Source organism: Zootermopsis nevadensis, unplaced genomic scaffold (genome assembly GCF_977971745.1).
Source record: "Zootermopsis nevadensis isolate Lab colony 2312 unplaced genomic scaffold, Znev_1.0 Znev_ptg000242l, whole genome shotgun sequence".
In the NCBI taxonomy this organism is placed as follows: Eukaryota; Metazoa; Arthropoda; class Insecta; order Blattodea; family Termopsidae; genus Zootermopsis; species Zootermopsis nevadensis.
Genome location: NW_028259369.1, coordinates 19,433 through 33,957, shown reverse-complemented (window position 1 = coordinate 33,957; position 14,525 = coordinate 19,433). Strand labels below are relative to the sequence as shown.

The 14,525-nt window shown below is 43.5% G+C and overlaps 1 protein-coding gene across 22 annotated transcripts in view; it reads right to left on the bottom strand.

The window, feature by feature from the left end:
• Positions 1 to 3: 3 nt before the first annotated feature.
• Positions 4 to 14,525, bottom strand: part of LOC147870567 (uncharacterized) — a 33,926-nt gene continuing 19,404 nt past the window's right edge. For 12 of the 22 annotated variants that reach the window (XR_015533337.1, XR_015533334.1, XR_015533336.1 and 9 more), the window contains 10 exons: positions 13,818 to 14,507; positions 12,557 to 12,774; positions 11,201 to 12,114; positions 9,092 to 9,781; positions 7,831 to 8,048; positions 6,475 to 7,388; positions 4,366 to 5,055; positions 3,105 to 3,322; positions 1,749 to 2,662; positions 4 to 329 (listed from right to left, as the gene is read on the bottom strand). Coding sequence is in view for 5 of the 22 variants with exons in the window: in XM_087342233.1 (XP_087198359.1) it covers positions 237 to 329; positions 1,749 to 1,820 (165 nt within the window). In the remaining 17 variants the exon portion in view is untranslated. The other 10 variants (XM_087342235.1, XM_087342234.1, XM_087342227.1 and 7 more) reach the window with 7 other exon arrangements.

Below are 14,525 nucleotides of genomic sequence, written 5' to 3'. Positions count from 1 at the left end.
GAATCAAAAGTGGGCAACTGTGGTGTGGTGGCCACATAACCAACATTACAACCTGTAACCCTAGCTGCTTACTTCTAGCTTCTTCACTGCGATAAGCTCTTGCACAAATTTAAATCAACAGCTACTGAATTTCCACATGCAAGTCACAAAAACAGAGGCTGCCACCACGAGTCTGTGGGTCATCCCAACCGCATCGACTGATGAATTGTGTCCATCATGCACAGTGGTCACGTCAGCTACCGGAGCAAAGTCTTGCTACCTCCGTAGTAATGATGGATTCGAAACTGCATAACGGCTGAAGTATCCCATATGCTTGCATTCACGCCCACCTGAAACAAAACCATGTACAGAAATAAACATCCGCATTGAGAGACCAGTATTAATTCTTACTACGAAGGCACTCTACACCACATTAATAACCTACTGGCAACTAATCCGGCCTTTCGTGCAACCAAAATATTTCCCACCTTACGTACTTCACACAGGAGAAAGATGACAAACATCAGTTCAAATAAACTTGCAAGCATTGGATATATAAGAGAGTAAAGCTGCACTCGACTGGCCATGCATCCTACCATCACGCCGTCCGAAGTAAACCACAACAGCAGAGGAGCTGCGCCATTTTCTCGCACGCAGGGACGGCAACGTCTGAAAAACAGCGAGAACACATCCCGCCACCGGCGGTGCATGTGGGATATTCAATAACCAATATGTGCGCATCCTGACGAACTGTGCTGTCATCTACCGACAATACACCTGAGGTACATGCCCGTCCGCGAACACTACACGGCACTGCCGAACCAAATGCTGACTGAAATACCACTCCAAACACTGTAAAATTATGAAGACCTCAAACTTTATTCCGTGAATACCATTAGTGACACATCTTCTCCTTTAAAAGGACAGGAAGTAAAGAAAAAAATTAAGGCGAAACGAGCTACCAACTTCGCCTATAAGAAACCAACTACCAATCACTTCCATAACCTCAAAAATCATAAAGTAATTTATGGATCCAACCACACCCAATAAACTACAGCTCAATCAACTTAGCACTATGATACAAGTAGCCCACAATTTGCATCTACATCGCCTACATCCTAGGGCACATTTGTCACATAACCTGTCGGTCGCCGTTATGTTACTGCTCAGATTGATACCAGACACAACTCTTGAATACCTGCACGTCTACCTATAAATCACCCAGTGAAATCGTCCACGTCCTTTCCAACACGAACTTATCCTCGTCACATTTCATGTTGGCACTCAAGACATCACGCAAATTCAGCACCGACATTCTCCCTGCGCGATAATTTCTCACAAGTAATTTTGCAGAAGGGCGAAAACGTCTCGCGAGCTGAGTCATTTGAAAAGTACGACCAACATCACCTATAAGACACCAACTAATAAACATTTCCATAACCTAAATATCTTCCATCATTTATGAAAACAGGTGGGATTTCGTAAACTACAGCTCAATGAACGAAGCACTATAAACGATTATTGCATATGTCGCCACTACACAGCCCCCCTGCCACCAGGTTGTACTTCACGAGCATCTATAACACACCCAACGACCCAGCCCACTGGTGACCGTACTTCAACAACACCAACTTCCCTTCGTCAGACTTCATTTTGGCACATGCAGCAATCAACACTTAATACACTACCAACAAAATTAATGCCGGCAATATTCGCTGAAAACCACTTGCAGAAAAACACACACAATCCATAAAACTCATTGCACTTACCTGACTTACAAAAAGCAATCTCATCACTGGCAAGTCACACTTTTCGATCATAGGACAACTGCTATTGCGCATCTCCCGTTAACGACTGTTTGGAAACTCCCTCTCGGTGATGATCACTAAGTATTCCCGTTACCTCCCGCTTTGACATCTCTTTACAGATTTACATGAAGAAAATACAAACTAAGTAATGCGTGGTGGTCAGCACACTTTTAAAGCCCTCCTGGGTCAGAGAACGGACACCCACTATTATCAAGACTGTCCGGTATAGCTATGCCAGAGATCTTCATCACCGCACTTCCTAAACGAGTGAAACTGCAGAGCCCCCCCCATCTGCTTCCGAACAGATTCACAATGACTGACGTTTTGAAGATCTTCCTGTGGCATTAGCTTGAACTGAGAATGTGAACTGGGATGAAGCAGATAAAACGAAATAACACATTCTTTCCAGGAAGAGGAATCACATCTTTGGTGACAAGCTGCGGCCAAAGCCAAGAGCACCTGCAACTTACAGCCTGTCACACAGGACAAACTCTCTCTCATTCCGAGATGTGTTGGCCACCACACTATGAAGCAGACTCTTATCAACGCAATGTGATTGCGGCCGACATTTCTACTATTTTACTACACTCCGTAGAACACCCCACACACATAACTAGACATCCACACCTTACACGTTCACATGATTCATATCTAAGTTGCTATCACACTTGCAACACAATTACCACAACAGAGCAAGCCCCTGTCAATGGGTTAAATAACAGAAAACTCCACCACCTCTCCAGAGGCACACAAAATTTACACGCTGCATTCAGTCCTCTTCTCCATGTACGCACTCAGCAACAGGACGGCCAACCATCGGGGACACAAGCGGTCTTCTCTCGGATGTCAGTCTGTCTAGTGTTGGTGCACCACTCCTGCAATATACCAGGAAAGGTGTAAGATACACAAGAAATCTAGAATCTCAAGGGGCCACTTTCACAGACATTGGAGGCAAAGTCGTCTGAAATGGAACAATCTCATGCCAACTTATTTTATCTAATGGGTGCCTCCTGCTTATTCAAATATTTAATCTGAAATGGGGGCGGGGGGGAATGCCGTTCATAGACATACAGGGGATTAGACACGTAAGAACAAACATCCAACATGCAGTCAGCCTCTGTCAGAGCATTACCGTTGCTTGGCAGAAAAAGTATTCCTCTTCCAACTTGGTACATATTCCGAATATTCATCCAGTTAATATTCTTTGTGATATGAAGTCAGAAGACAGTGTCCTACTTCTTGTACTGGTGCCTCTTATGAACAGACAGACACACACACTCACTCACTCACATCCAGTTATTGTAGCTCTATACATACGCTGCACTTTGTGAGCCAATTAATATGCTCTCTCTTTGAGAAATGTTGGTCCAACGCCCTATCTCGTGTCAGGGGCACAACACAGAGGTTTTACTCGCCAGTAACAGGTCATCTAACTGCGGCCAATATCGTTCTGGTTCTTCACCCCAGCCTTGTCAAACAGAACACCCAGAGGGAACTGAAGCAGGTAACTTCATGATGACGGCATGGCCGGTGTCCTAGAACATTAATGAAAATACATACTTCAGTACCCCAACACAGAGCAAGCGAGCGGACATCACGGCGCACGGAACGACAACCATCAACACTGCACAATGCATACGCCCGAAAACGTGAGTACAGAAGGGATGTGGACTGCCTGCAGGAATATGCCGGGGCACCAACAATGTCGGCGTGAACAACTCTGTAAGCTCCCGAGGAGAGCATTCCACCCTAGGGAATGTTGTGAATGTGCATGTACCTACGTACAGAGGCAAAAGGAGAGGTTACGGTGATGAGAAATTAATCGCGGAAGTTGAAACAAACAATTTCCTTGGCTAACAAGTTGACAACACCTCAGATTGGAAGAAGCACACTGAGTATATTATTCCCTAATTAAGCTCTGCGTGCCTTGCCATCAGAACAGTCATACCACCCATGACAATAGATGCTATAAAGCTAGTTTACTTTGCTTATTTCCACTCTGTGGTGTCTTATGGATTAATATTTTGGGGGAATTCAACAGACAGTAATAAGGCTTTTTACATGCAAAAGAAAATAATCACAACGATGGCAGTTGTCAAAAGCAGCTTACCTTGTAGAGAATTATTTCGTAAATTTAATATACTTCCACTTGCAAGCGAATTTATACTCTGCTTGCTATCATTTGTGGTGGAAAAGTTGGATAATTTTAAAAGAAATACAGATGTACATAATTTAATTACAAGATGTAAACCCTGCTAAATGTCAAAGAGGAGTGTACTTTACACGTGTCAAGTTATTTAATAATCACCAACCAACAATTAAAACTCTATATTGTGATATAAATGTATTCAAGCCTGCACTGAAATTAGCTTTCATACTTGAATTGCAAAATCTGAAGGTTATGTACATTCATATGTGAAACACGTTCTTGTAATTGTGTCAAAAGTACCGAGGTTTACGTATATTGAATGAAGTCCTGAAGTTTATGTTTATTGTATGAAATGACTTGTACTGCATCCTTTGGATTACTCCTAAGAAGGATCTATGGAATGCAAACAAACTCTACTCTCTAACATACCTGAATAATGCAATTCCTTATCCAAGTAACAAACACTCCAGGTGCTTCGTTCTGTCTCGTTCTTCACATCTCCAACTCCAAAAAAGCTGCTTCCCCATCACGCACACAACTGATCTTCTGAAACACTGATATTCAGACAAATTGGTCCTCCATGTCTTCGTTGATGCCAGTAAACACACACTACAGCACTACTCAGCACATCCCCTGATCTCAAACTCCTCTTTGAGACAGACTAGGCACTCCCACTAAATCTATAACAGTACACCTCCTCGGAAAGCAAGGTATATAATCGCACGAGGGCCTGAGGTCTTCCTTGTGGCATTGTGAGGCATGCTACGAACACCCCATACTTGGTCACTAGGAATCAAAAGTGGGCAACTGTGGTGTGGTGGCCACATAACCAACATTACAACCTGTAACCCTAGCTGCTTACTTCTAGCTTCTTCACTGCGATAAGCTCTTGCACAAATTTAAATCAACAGCTACTGAATTTCCACATGCAAGTCACAAAAACAGAGGCTGCCACCACGAGTCTGTGGGTCATCCCAACCGCATCGACTGATGAATTGTGTCCATCATGCACAGTGGTCACGTCAGCTACCGGAGCAAAGTCTTGCTACCTCCGTAGTAATGATGGATTCGAAACTGCATAACGGCTGAAGTATCCCATATGCTTGCATTCACGCCCACCTGAAACAAAACCATGTACAGAAATAAACATCCGCATTGAGAGACCAGTATTAATTCTTACTACGAAGGCACTCTACACCACATTAATAACCTACTGGCAACTAATCCGGCCTTTCGTGCAACCAAAATATTTCCCACCTTACGTACTTCACACAGGAGAAAGATGACAAACATCAGTTCAAATAAACTTGCAAGCATTGGATATATAAGAGAGTAAAGCTGCACTCGACTGGCCATGCATCCTACCATCACGCCGTCCGAAGTAAACCACAACAGCAGAGGAGCTGCGCCATTTTCTCGCACGCAGGGACGGCAACGTCTGAAAAACAGCGAGAACACATCCCGCCACCGGCGGTGCATGTGGGATATTCAATAACCAATATGTGCGCATCCTGACGAACTGTGCTGTCATCTACCGACAATACACCTGAGGTACATGCCCGTCCGCGAACACTACACGGCACTGCCGAACCAAATGCTGACTGAAATACCACTCCAAACACTGTAAAATTATGAAGACCTCAAACTTTATTCCGTGAATACCATTAGTGACACATCTTCTCCTTTAAAAGGACAGGAAGTAAAGAAAAAAATTAAGGCGAAACGAGCTACCAACTTCGCCTATAAGAAACCAACTACCAATCACTTCCATAACCTCAAAAATCATAAAGTAATTTATGGATCCAACCACACCCAATAAACTACAGCTCAATCAACTTAGCACTATGATACAAGTAGCCCACAATTTGCATCTACATCGCCTACATCCTAGGGCACATTTGTCACATAACCTGTCGGTCGCCGTTATGTTACTGCTCAGATTGATACCAGACACAACTCTTGAATACCTGCACGTCTACCTATAAATCACCCAGTGAAATCGTCCACGTCCTTTCCAACACGAACTTATCCTCGTCACATTTCATGTTGGCACTCAAGACATCACGCAAATTCAGCACCGACATTCTCCCTGCGCGATAATTTCTCACAAGTAATTTTGCAGAAGGGCGAAAACGTCTCGCGAGCTGAGTCATTTGAAAAGTACGACCAACATCACCTATAAGACACCAACTAATAAACATTTCCATAACCTAAATATCTTCCATCATTTATGAAAACAGGTGGGATTTCGTAAACTACAGCTCAATGAACGAAGCACTATAAACGATTATTGCATATGTCGCCACTACACAGCCCCCCTGCCACCAGGTTGTACTTCACGAGCATCTATAACACACCCAACGACCCAGCCCACTGGTGACCGTACTTCAACAACACCAACTTCCCTTCGTCAGACTTCATTTTGGCACATGCAGCAATCAACACTTAATACACTACCAACAAAATTAATGCCGGCAATATTCGCTGAAAACCACTTGCAGAAAAACACACACAATCCATAAAACTCATTGCACTTACCTGACTTACAAAAAGCAATCTCATCACTGGCAAGTCACACTTTTCGATCATAGGACAACTGCTATTGCGCATCTCCCGTTAACGACTGTTTGGAAACTCCCTCTCGGTGATGATCACTAAGTATTCCCGTTACCTCCCGCTTTGACATCTCTTTACAGATTTACATGAAGAAAATACAAACTAAGTAATGCGTGGTGGTCAGCACACTTTTAAAGCCCTCCTGGGTCAGAGAACGGACACCCACTATTATCAAGACTGTCCGGTATAGCTATGCCAGAGATCTTCATCACCGCACTTCCTAAACGAGTGAAACTGCAGAGCCCCCCCCATCTGCTTCCGAACAGATTCACAATGACTGACGTTTTGAAGATCTTCCTGTGGCATTAGCTTGAACTGAGAATGTGAACTGGGATGAAGCAGATAAAACGAAATAACACATTCTTTCCAGGAAGAGGAATCACATCTTTGGTGACAAGCTGCGGCCAAAGCCAAGAGCACCTGCAACTTACAGCCTGTCACACAGGACAAACTCTCTCTCATTCCGAGATGTGTTGGCCACCACACTATGAAGCAGACTCTTATCAACGCAATGTGATTGCGGCCGACATTTCTACTATTTTACTACACTCCGTAGAACACCCCACACACATAACTAGACATCCACACCTTACACGTTCACATGATTCATATCTAAGTTGCTATCACACTTGCAACACAATTACCACAACAGAGCAAGCCCCTGTCAATGGGTTAAATAACAGAAAACTCCACCACCTCTCCAGAGGCACACAAAATTTACACGCTGCATTCAGTCCTCTTCTCCATGTACGCACTCAGCAACAGGACGGCCAACCATCGGGGACACAAGCGGTCTTCTCTCGGATGTCAGTCTGTCTAGTGTTGGTGCACCACTCCTGCAATATACCAGGAAAGGTGTAAGATACACAAGAAATCTAGAATCTCAAGGGGCCACTTTCACAGACATTGGAGGCAAAGTCGTCTGAAATGGAACAATCTCATGCCAACTTATTTTATCTAATGGGTGCCTCCTGCTTATTCAAATATTTAATCTGAAATGGGGGCGGGGGGGAATGCCGTTCATAGACATACAGGGGATTAGACACGTAAGAACAAACATCCAACATGCAGTCAGCCTCTGTCAGAGCATTACCGTTGCTTGGCAGAAAAAGTATTCCTCTTCCAACTTGGTACATATTCCGAATATTCATCCAGTTAATATTCTTTGTGATATGAAGTCAGAAGACAGTGTCCTACTTCTTGTACTGGTGCCTCTTATGAACAGACAGACACACACACTCACTCACTCACATCCAGTTATTGTAGCTCTATACATACGCTGCACTTTGTGAGCCAATTAATATGCTCTCTCTTTGAGAAATGTTGGTCCAACGCCCTATCTCGTGTCAGGGGCACAACACAGAGGTTTTACTCGCCAGTAACAGGTCATCTAACTGCGGCCAATATCGTTCTGGTTCTTCACCCCAGCCTTGTCAAACAGAACACCCAGAGGGAACTGAAGCAGGTAACTTCATGATGACGGCATGGCCGGTGTCCTAGAACATTAATGAAAATACATACTTCAGTACCCCAACACAGAGCAAGCGAGCGGACATCACGGCGCACGGAACGACAACCATCAACACTGCACAATGCATACGCCCGAAAACGTGAGTACAGAAGGGATGTGGACTGCCTGCAGGAATATGCCGGGGCACCAACAATGTCGGCGTGAACAACTCTGTAAGCTCCCGAGGAGAGCATTCCACCCTAGGGAATGTTGTGAATGTGCATGTACCTACGTACAGAGGCAAAAGGAGAGGTTACGGTGATGAGAAATTAATCGCGGAAGTTGAAACAAACAATTTCCTTGGCTAACAAGTTGACAACACCTCAGATTGGAAGAAGCACACTGAGTATATTATTCCCTAATTAAGCTCTGCGTGCCTTGCCATCAGAACAGTCATACCACCCATGACAATAGATGCTATAAAGCTAGTTTACTTTGCTTATTTCCACTCTGTGGTGTCTTATGGATTAATATTTTGGGGGAATTCAACAGACAGTAATAAGGCTTTTTACATGCAAAAGAAAATAATCACAACGATGGCAGTTGTCAAAAGCAGCTTACCTTGTAGAGAATTATTTCGTAAATTTAATATACTTCCACTTGCAAGCGAATTTATACTCTGCTTGCTATCATTTGTGGTGGAAAAGTTGGATAATTTTAAAAGAAATACAGATGTACATAATTTAATTACAAGATGTAAACCCTGCTAAATGTCAAAGAGGAGTGTACTTTACACGTGTCAAGTTATTTAATAATCACCAACCAACAATTAAAACTCTATATTGTGATATAAATGTATTCAAGCCTGCACTGAAATTAGCTTTCATACTTGAATTGCAAAATCTGAAGGTTATGTACATTCATATGTGAAACACGTTCTTGTAATTGTGTCAAAAGTACCGAGGTTTACGTATATTGAATGAAGTCCTGAAGTTTATGTTTATTGTATGAAATGACTTGTACTGCATCCTTTGGATTACTCCTAAGAAGGATCTATGGAATGCAAACAAACTCTACTCTCTAACATACCTGAATAATGCAATTCCTTATCCAAGTAACAAACACTCCAGGTGCTTCGTTCTGTCTCGTTCTTCACATCTCCAACTCCAAAAAAGCTGCTTCCCCATCACGCACACAACTGATCTTCTGAAACACTGATATTCAGACAAATTGGTCCTCCATGTCTTCGTTGATGCCAGTAAACACACACTACAGCACTACTCAGCACATCCCCTGATCTCAAACTCCTCTTTGAGACAGACTAGGCACTCCCACTAAATCTATAACAGTACACCTCCTCGGAAAGCAAGGTATATAATCGCACGAGGGCCTGAGGTCTTCCTTGTGGCATTGTGAGGCATGCTACGAACACCCCATACTTGGTCACTAGGAATCAAAAGTGGGCAACTGTGGTGTGGTGGCCACATAACCAACATTACAACCTGTAACCCTAGCTGCTTACTTCTAGCTTCTTCACTGCGATAAGCTCTTGCACAAATTTAAATCAACAGCTACTGAATTTCCACATGCAAGTCACAAAAACAGAGGCTGCCACCACGAGTCTGTGGGTCATCCCAACCGCATCGACTGATGAATTGTGTCCATCATGCACAGTGGTCACGTCAGCTACCGGAGCAAAGTCTTGCTACCTCCGTAGTAATGATGGATTCGAAACTGCATAACGGCTGAAGTATCCCATATGCTTGCATTCACGCCCACCTGAAACAAAACCATGTACAGAAATAAACATCCGCATTGAGAGACCAGTATTAATTCTTACTACGAAGGCACTCTACACCACATTAATAACCTACTGGCAACTAATCCGGCCTTTCGTGCAACCAAAATATTTCCCACCTTACGTACTTCACACAGGAGAAAGATGACAAACATCAGTTCAAATAAACTTGCAAGCATTGGATATATAAGAGAGTAAAGCTGCACTCGACTGGCCATGCATCCTACCATCACGCCGTCCGAAGTAAACCACAACAGCAGAGGAGCTGCGCCATTTTCTCGCACGCAGGGACGGCAACGTCTGAAAAACAGCGAGAACACATCCCGCCACCGGCGGTGCATGTGGGATATTCAATAACCAATATGTGCGCATCCTGACGAACTGTGCTGTCATCTACCGACAATACACCTGAGGTACATGCCCGTCCGCGAACACTACACGGCACTGCCGAACCAAATGCTGACTGAAATACCACTCCAAACACTGTAAAATTATGAAGACCTCAAACTTTATTCCGTGAATACCATTAGTGACACATCTTCTCCTTTAAAAGGACAGGAAGTAAAGAAAAAAATTAAGGCGAAACGAGCTACCAACTTCGCCTATAAGAAACCAACTACCAATCACTTCCATAACCTCAAAAATCATAAAGTAATTTATGGATCCAACCACACCCAATAAACTACAGCTCAATCAACTTAGCACTATGATACAAGTAGCCCACAATTTGCATCTACATCGCCTACATCCTAGGGCACATTTGTCACATAACCTGTCGGTCGCCGTTATGTTACTGCTCAGATTGATACCAGACACAACTCTTGAATACCTGCACGTCTACCTATAAATCACCCAGTGAAATCGTCCACGTCCTTTCCAACACGAACTTATCCTCGTCACATTTCATGTTGGCACTCAAGACATCACGCAAATTCAGCACCGACATTCTCCCTGCGCGATAATTTCTCACAAGTAATTTTGCAGAAGGGCGAAAACGTCTCGCGAGCTGAGTCATTTGAAAAGTACGACCAACATCACCTATAAGACACCAACTAATAAACATTTCCATAACCTAAATATCTTCCATCATTTATGAAAACAGGTGGGATTTCGTAAACTACAGCTCAATGAACGAAGCACTATAAACGATTATTGCATATGTCGCCACTACACAGCCCCCCTGCCACCAGGTTGTACTTCACGAGCATCTATAACACACCCAACGACCCAGCCCACTGGTGACCGTACTTCAACAACACCAACTTCCCTTCGTCAGACTTCATTTTGGCACATGCAGCAATCAACACTTAATACACTACCAACAAAATTAATGCCGGCAATATTCGCTGAAAACCACTTGCAGAAAAACACACACAATCCATAAAACTCATTGCACTTACCTGACTTACAAAAAGCAATCTCATCACTGGCAAGTCACACTTTTCGATCATAGGACAACTGCTATTGCGCATCTCCCGTTAACGACTGTTTGGAAACTCCCTCTCGGTGATGATCACTAAGTATTCCCGTTACCTCCCGCTTTGACATCTCTTTACAGATTTACATGAAGAAAATACAAACTAAGTAATGCGTGGTGGTCAGCACACTTTTAAAGCCCTCCTGGGTCAGAGAACGGACACCCACTATTATCAAGACTGTCCGGTATAGCTATGCCAGAGATCTTCATCACCGCACTTCCTAAACGAGTGAAACTGCAGAGCCCCCCCCATCTGCTTCCGAACAGATTCACAATGACTGACGTTTTGAAGATCTTCCTGTGGCATTAGCTTGAACTGAGAATGTGAACTGGGATGAAGCAGATAAAACGAAATAACACATTCTTTCCAGGAAGAGGAATCACATCTTTGGTGACAAGCTGCGGCCAAAGCCAAGAGCACCTGCAACTTACAGCCTGTCACACAGGACAAACTCTCTCTCATTCCGAGATGTGTTGGCCACCACACTATGAAGCAGACTCTTATCAACGCAATGTGATTGCGGCCGACATTTCTACTATTTTACTACACTCCGTAGAACACCCCACACACATAACTAGACATCCACACCTTACACGTTCACATGATTCATATCTAAGTTGCTATCACACTTGCAACACAATTACCACAACAGAGCAAGCCCCTGTCAATGGGTTAAATAACAGAAAACTCCACCACCTCTCCAGAGGCACACAAAATTTACACGCTGCATTCAGTCCTCTTCTCCATGTACGCACTCAGCAACAGGACGGCCAACCATCGGGGACACAAGCGGTCTTCTCTCGGATGTCAGTCTGTCTAGTGTTGGTGCACCACTCCTGCAATATACCAGGAAAGGTGTAAGATACACAAGAAATCTAGAATCTCAAGGGGCCACTTTCACAGACATTGGAGGCAAAGTCGTCTGAAATGGAACAATCTCATGCCAACTTATTTTATCTAATGGGTGCCTCCTGCTTATTCAAATATTTAATCTGAAATGGGGGCGGGGGGGAATGCCGTTCATAGACATACAGGGGATTAGACACGTAAGAACAAACATCCAACATGCAGTCAGCCTCTGTCAGAGCATTACCGTTGCTTGGCAGAAAAAGTATTCCTCTTCCAACTTGGTACATATTCCGAATATTCATCCAGTTAATATTCTTTGTGATATGAAGTCAGAAGACAGTGTCCTACTTCTTGTACTGGTGCCTCTTATGAACAGACAGACACACACACTCACTCACTCACATCCAGTTATTGTAGCTCTATACATACGCTGCACTTTGTGAGCCAATTAATATGCTCTCTCTTTGAGAAATGTTGGTCCAACGCCCTATCTCGTGTCAGGGGCACAACACAGAGGTTTTACTCGCCAGTAACAGGTCATCTAACTGCGGCCAATATCGTTCTGGTTCTTCACCCCAGCCTTGTCAAACAGAACACCCAGAGGGAACTGAAGCAGGTAACTTCATGATGACGGCATGGCCGGTGTCCTAGAACATTAATGAAAATACATACTTCAGTACCCCAACACAGAGCAAGCGAGCGGACATCACGGCGCACGGAACGACAACCATCAACACTGCACAATGCATACGCCCGAAAACGTGAGTACAGAAGGGATGTGGACTGCCTGCAGGAATATGCCGGGGCACCAACAATGTCGGCGTGAACAACTCTGTAAGCTCCCGAGGAGAGCATTCCACCCTAGGGAATGTTGTGAATGTGCATGTACCTACGTACAGAGGCAAAAGGAGAGGTTACGGTGATGAGAAATTAATCGCGGAAGTTGAAACAAACAATTTCCTTGGCTAACAAGTTGACAACACCTCAGATTGGAAGAAGCACACTGAGTATATTATTCCCTAATTAAGCTCTGCGTGCCTTGCCATCAGAACAGTCATACCACCCATGACAATAGATGCTATAAAGCTAGTTTACTTTGCTTATTTCCACTCTGTGGTGTCTTATGGATTAATATTTTGGGGGAATTCAACAGACAGTAATAAGGCTTTTTACATGCAAAAGAAAATAATCACAACGATGGCAGTTGTCAAAAGCAGCTTACCTTGTAGAGAATTATTTCGTAAATTTAATATACTTCCACTTGCAAGCGAATTTATACTCTGCTTGCTATCATTTGTGGTGGAAAAGTTGGATAATTTTAAAAGAAATACAGATGTACATAATTTAATTACAAGATGTAAACCCTGCTAAATGTCAAAGAGGAGTGTACTTTACACGTGTCAAGTTATTTAATAATCACCAACCAACAATTAAAACTCTATATTGTGATATAAATGTATTCAAGCCTGCACTGAAATTAGCTTTCATACTTGAATTGCAAAATCTGAAGGTTATGTACATTCATATGTGAAACACGTTCTTGTAATTGTGTCAAAAGTACCGAGGTTTACGTATATTGAATGAAGTCCTGAAGTTTATGTTTATTGTATGAAATGACTTGTACTGCATCCTTTGGATTACTCCTAAGAAGGATCTATGGAATGCAAACAAACTCTACTCTCTAACATACCTGAATAATGCAATTCCTTATCCAAGTAACAAACACTCCAGGTGCTTCGTTCTGTCTCGTTCTTCACATCTCCAACTCCAAAAAAGCTGCTTCCCCATCACGCACACAACTGATCTTCTGAAACACTGATATTCAGACAAATTGGTCCTCCATGTCTTCGTTGATGCCAGTAAACACACACTACAGCACTACTCAGCACATCCCCTGATCTCAAACTCCTCTTTGAGACAGACTAGGCACTCCCACTAAATCTATAACAGTACACCTCCTCGGAAAGCAAGGTATATAATCGCACGAGGGCCTGAGGTCTTCCTTGTGGCATTGTGAGGCATGCTACGAACACCCCATACTTGGTCACTAGGAATCAAAAGTGGGCAACTGTGGTGTGGTGGCCACATAACCAACATTACAACCTGTAACCCTAGCTGCTTACTTCTAGCTTCTTCACTGCGATAAGCTCTTGCACAAATTTAAATCAACAGCTACTGAATTTCCACATGCAAGTCACAAAAACAGAGGCTGCCACCACGAGTCTGTGGGTCATCCCAACCGCATCGACTGATGAATTGTGTCCATCATGCACAGTGGTCACGTCAGCTACCGGAGCAAAGTCTTGCTACCTCCGTAGTAATGATGGATTCGAAACTGCATAACGGCTGAAGTATCCCATATGCTTGCATTCACGCCCACCTGAAACAAAACCATGTA